The sequence below is a fragment of the Papilio xuthus genome, unplaced genomic scaffold, assembly GCF_000836235.2.
Source record: "Papilio xuthus unplaced genomic scaffold, Pxut_1.1 DF826115.1, whole genome shotgun sequence".
Taxonomy (NCBI): domain Eukaryota; kingdom Metazoa; phylum Arthropoda; class Insecta; order Lepidoptera; family Papilionidae; genus Papilio; species Papilio xuthus.
This window is the reverse complement of record NW_013532534.1, coordinates 1965562-1971792: the sequence shown is the minus strand read 5'-3', so window position 1 is coordinate 1971792 and position 6231 is coordinate 1965562. Positions and strand designations below refer to the sequence as shown.

Genomic DNA, 6231 nt, shown 5'->3' with positions numbered 1-6231 from the left:
ACGAAAACATTTTAACGACTACGAGTTGTTGAAATCATCTACAGATCATGTTTAAACACGGGAAATGGTTAATGTAGCCCGCACCGTAGCCCGTAGCATCTGTAAACACTGTTCCTAAATTTGGGCGTTATGAAAATTTGATTTACTAATATATCGATGAGTCACAATACGCCAATGCAAAACATGCGCGGGAGATGACGACCAATGTTCTTCGACTGCCACGTACCTATTGCCTGATTATATACTATTTTTATACTCGACTAACATCAAATGCGGCAGTCGTAAAATAAATGACCACTTTATCTATTTTTATAAGTAAGAAATCTAATTTTGTACGTGATTTTTATTTCTTTCGTCCAGTCCAACTTACATCATATCATGCAGTAAAATAAAGGTGTAGCTTTAATATGAAGAATATCGTAAATAGTATGAAATTACTGTGGTATTATAAAACTTACAGACTCATGTTCTAATTATTATTAATATTTATAACATAGTATTTATAGTAGATATTTAGACATTGAACTTGCACACGCCGTGCATTATATGAACAGAAATATCTCTTACATTAAAATGTCCAGGCTGTTTTGATTTATTGAAAAATATGTACCGTTGGCATTCATATTCTCGCCATGTTTTATTCATCTAGATGACCAAAATGGTATATGGCTTATAGCAAAGCATAAGTTAAGGTATTTCTATTAATAGTTTAATAGATTTTTTTATATTTAAAAAGTTAAAGCAACAACAACAAAAGTCAACAAATGTAAAACTAATTGGTCAATACATTCTACCAATCCTAAGTTAATATTCTCAAAACTTTCTCAATTCACGCAATGCGGGACATGAAAGTACGTTAATCGTTATTATTATAATCACATCTTTGACTAAATATAAGGTAAATAAATTTAAAAATAATGTATGTCACCTTCCCTTCAGTAAAGTGTGAATATTGGCGACAATGAAATATCATCGGGATCTGAGAGAGGTCGGTGGGCGGCGCGGGGAGATCGGACGCAAGGATGCCGACACAGTCTGTGGGATAACAAAAGCTTCTACCATATATTATCTGAATTATATTCAAATTGCAGCTAGTTTCTACTGCCGCAATCACTGACACGACAATCTCTCTCCTCCTTGTCTTCAAATAAAATAAATTCCAGCTTGATACCTTCACGCGTGTTTGAGAAAAAAAATCTTGACAGACGGACGGACAACAAAGTGATCCTATAAGGGTTCGGGTTGTCCCATGAGGTACGTAACCCTAAAAAGATAGTATGTTTTTTATACTTACGTTGGTCCGTAAGAACAGTTGGGCCATTGCCTTCGTCGTGTGAGAATATGTATCATAGGGATGACAGTTGCGTGGGTAAAGTTGTCAGTTGTGAAATCATCGTTATGACAAAAAATTACGAGCAAATTTTGTCACTTTGTTCATCATCGGTGAAATATTTGTGCATGCATTTAACGATACGGATTCGATTCCTGTTCAAATTTAGTTTGAATAAATGTAGGCATTTTATAGATATAATTTGCGTTCAATCTTCTACAAAATCTTACATTTTACATTATCATAGAGTCATTTGTTCTAGATATTATAGAAATCCTGTTAATTTAATTTAAGTTAAGTTTTTTTAATTTTACGTGAGTTGCGATAACCTAAATAAACGCGAATATAAGAAATGAATAAAAAACTTAGTAGCTTATAAAATCACTTCCTATGATAAACATTTTATGCGTCTTATTGGCGTCATCATAATTTTATTTCTTGATATTTTATTTACCAATTCGTATCCGGTGTCGATCAAATTTCCTAATAAAGAAAGCTAATCATAAAATATTAAAAGAATTTACCGTGGTTAGATGAGGGGAAGGATGGGAAGAGAAAATATTCTCTGTCTGTGCATACCCTCCTCCAATGATTAAAGCAAGGCAACGCATCTTTAATTGAGGATGTCTATGGGCAACTGTCAGGTGGCTCATCGCTAGTTTGCCACCATAAAATAAAAATAAAATCCTAGAACGAAGATATAAACTAGTAATGTATACATGCAATAATGCGAGATGCAAAATACACAAACTAGATTAACGTTTAAATGTCCTATAAACTAAAATACGAATTATGTTTATAGCTAAAACCTCTTAATTTTTATAGAGACCGATGATTACACTAACATTCCTTTTGATGTAACAAAAATATCTCTTCAAAGTAAATTCGTGAAAACTGCATCAGAACATAAACATTACAGTAATAAATATAGCAATATACATCTCTATTTTTAGCAAAAATTAATATCGATCATAAATAGAATCAATATAAGACCATTTCATCGTATTTTCCTCGAAGTTGTAAAGATCCATAAACAAAGAAATTCGTTAGAACAAAAGAGACAAATACGTGTCTTGGTTTTTTATTAGAATGAAGGTCGGTCACTTTCTTTGAAGAATGTCTATAGAATAACTTCAAATAAGGCTGTTGAGTCAGAAGCTTATTTTGTAACGCTTCGGTCAGCCGTACGGTGGCGCGATGACTGCGTGAGAGTTTTCCAGAAGGGCGCAGCCTGCGCGCGCTCTCTATAAATACGTGGTCCCGAAATTCAGGAGTTCAGTCTAGCTCTGCTATCCGTGCCGGAATCATCCCTCGCAAGACACACACACATCACACAACATGTCTCTGGAACGTCAAGTCCGTGCCAAGGTTAGAACATTTAAAAATATCACGTTTCTATCTACATACACAAAAATATTTAGTAACTCTATGTGACTGTAAAAATATAGTAGTTTACTCATAAAAAATGTAATTCCAGCTCGCTTCCAAGCGCAATCCTGAGCAGGAGAAGGAGGCCCAGGAGTGGATCGAAGGCGTCTTAGGCGCCAAATTCCCCCCTGGTGAATTGTTCGAGGATGTCCTTAAGGACGGTACCGTCCTCTGCCAGCTCATCAACAAGCTGAAGCCCGGCTCCGTCGCCAAGATCAACACATCCGGTGGACAGTTCAAAATGATGGAGAACATCACAAAGTATGTACTTAAATTATTTGTTCATATTTACATTAAAATAGTTTGACGTAAAGACTAGCATTCACACGTCTTAAATTTAGTACTTACTCTTATACTTTCGCAGCTTTACTTTTTAAGCCGTAACTTTAATAAAATTATAAAATAATATTATTTTTTAACAATAGGCGCAGGCCGTGTTTACTAAGTATCTAATGAAATGTAATTTGCAGCTTCCAAGCAGCGATCAAAGCGTACGGCGTACCTGACATAGACGTATTCCAGACAGTGGACCTCTGGGAGAAGAAAGACATCGCTCAAGTCGTCAGCACACTCTTTGCCCTCGGCCGTGAGGTAAAAAATACATTTATAATTTATTGGTATTACCGTAATTTAGAAGTCATAGTACAAGTACATAAGTATTTAGTGAAGATGAACATATAAGGAAACGATTAGTAAAATTCCTCTAATTATCTATGTTTGTGCAGTACTCTTATTACCTTATAAAGGAGTTGTCGGACGCCTCTAATTATAACAAAACTACGAAGCGGCGTTCTTCTCGCTCGTACATTATAAACATGTACAGAAATAACGATTAGTGTTGCTGAAACAACGTGTATATGTTTGCTTTATAACACACCTACGTTACGATGTGATATTTTTGAATCTATGCCAAGTTCAACGATATTTTACGATTTTTGTACAATGTTACCTCACAGTCACAAATAACCAAAGAGGTTGTGTTGCGTAATATTAAAGTTTTTCTTTTGTTTATAGACATACAGGCACCCAGAATGGAACGGCCCCTACCTCGGCCCCAAGCCCGCTGTGGAGTGCAAGCGTGATTTCTCCGAAGAGGTCCTAAAGGCTGGCCAGACGGTGATCGGTCTCCAGGCTGGATCCAACAAGGGCGCGACCCAAGCCGGACAGAACCTCGGAGCTGGTCGCAAGATCCTGCTCGGCAAGTGAGCACGTCGCAAATACATCGCGAAAAGTGATATTATTTATAAGATTTTTTGTACAAAACTGAGTGTTATGGACGCTATTGTAAGGATGACATTCTTCGTGAAGATTTTGTAATCATGCGTGATGTAGGACTACCTACAATGGATGAAATTGGACCTTAAAACCCTGTACCTAATGTACATTATACATTGTTCCATGTAGCGCCAAGTTGGTTTTGTGTATAGTTAATAAGTCTTATATTATTTATTTAAATCCTTTTGATTATAAGTCGTTTTATTATTTCTTTTATAATAAATTACGATCTTATATTTTTATACCTCCTTTCATTTATAAAAAAATAAATATAAAACATATTTTTGTAACTTGTATTTTATTCCTAATTATTTAAGAAACTTTGTTTTTACCTTTTAAAGCTATAATATCCTACTGCAAGTATTGGCAGAGAACAAAATAGTCACAAATTTTATTTTATTTATACGTCTAAAATGTTGAGTAAAAAAAAATTTAACAGTATTATAAATTTTGTTTTGAGCAACGTTGAAGACGAATAAATAAAACACAATAAACACAGGATTTGACAACAATTGGTTAATTAAATATACATAATTCACCCGGTCATTAAAGCGGCTATTCACATAAATATATAAATTTTTTCGTATCTATAAATAGTGTGCAAAATGAATACTTAAAGTAAATTAGGAAATAGATTGTACCTATAAGTAATCATTGACAGTTCTTCACACGTTCTTCGTTATTCGCTACATGAGAAACTAAAACATAAATTGCTTCGCACTGGTTAACAGGAATTAAAGGTATGTTTTAGGCAATGATACGAGTACGTGTTGAAAATTTAACATATTAATTTTTACTAAATTAAAATTCTACGTTATACAACAATGTAAGTAAATTAACGATGACTTGAACATGTAGGAACAAATTTATGATCATCATCTCCCTCGCCTTATTACACTCTACTGGGTTCGGCATGAGGTTTTATAAACCTTAATGTTTTGACTTAATTTTTCCGGTCGGCCGCCGGCCTGCGTCAACACTACTTGGGCGAGAATTAAAATGAAAGTTAAAAACCTTATCTTTTGTAAAAAGACAAGATGTGTGCTAGATATTACTAAGGGTTCCTTCTTTGGAATTATGTTGTCTACCGTACTACATTATGAAAAAGATAAGAAGCATAGTTTTTTATTAAATAAACCAATGCTTGACCACAAAGCCACTCGGTAATAAGTGGCTACGTAATCGAAGGATGGTGCACACTAGATTTCAAAACAGGTAACCGAATCTACATTGAGACATGAAGACCACCATTTCTTGCACGAAATGTGATTTTTCGGCAAAATACTGGTCGAAAATATGTCAGGTGAGAAGTACAAGTTTCCGTACTCGAAATTTCGTCGAAAATACGTTTATTCATTCATTTCTTTCTCTAAAGGAAGAGTTTTTAATTACAGATTATTGTTTCATTAGAGCTATTTTAAGCTTTTTTAAAAGCTCGGCTAACTGCTACTACTAGCTCCATCTTTTGGTAGACTGTAGAAGCATAAAAGATTTGTCAAAATGTAGTTCTGGAAGTATGAGAAAGATGGTAGTTTATTGCAGTGAAATTTCTTAATAGAAATTTTTGCCACGAAAAAGCGTAACGGCCGCATGGAAATACTTTTTATTAATTCGTAGACACCCTCCTGATTTATTGATTTTTTGTTTTCATTTACTTATTGGAAGAAGTAATTGTAAATGTTATATTTTTGGTTTTAACTTCTGTAAATATTGTTAATTCTGATATCGATGCTGTGTTTTTTTTGTGGTGATATTATTAATTGACGACGTCTTAACAAATTTCCAATTAATGAAATCTAGATTAACGCATTTTTAAAAAAAAGTGTCAGCATAATTCAAAAAAGTACCGAATACCTAAAAACATATTCAATCGGATTTTATTATCATTATTAGAATAAAAATACAAGTTAATAAATATTTAAAATAATAAGTTATGATGCAATAATATAAAACATTTATTTTATTTATACAGCACTTTAAATAAAGTAAACGTAAGTTTTTAAATATTTATTTGTTCTAATTTTTATCTACGGAATTATGTAACTAATCTTGATTCAATTCTTTTATTTTAGTCTTAAAAGAGAAAATCTGGACGACGTTTTTTCTTGGCTACCAAAATAATTTTAGACATTCTTGGTACATATGTACGTATTTGTTAGCAAATAGGTTATAACGCCCGCCATCTGGCGACCGTAATA

At 33.6% G+C, this 6231-nt stretch overlaps 1 protein-coding gene across 1 annotated transcript; it reads left to right on the top strand.

Annotated features, from left to right (window-relative positions):
• Positions 1–2641: 2641 nt before the first annotated feature.
• Positions 2642–4274, top strand: Mp20 (muscle-specific protein 20 transgelin). Its single transcript, NM_001311989.1, is given in 4 exon segments — positions 2642–2698; positions 2808–3019; positions 3229–3349; positions 3773–4274. Coding segments are annotated over 4 exon segments (555 nt in total). The 5' UTR covers positions 2642–2668; the 3' UTR covers positions 3965–4274.
• The last annotated feature ends 1957 nt before the right edge of the window (positions 4275–6231 follow it).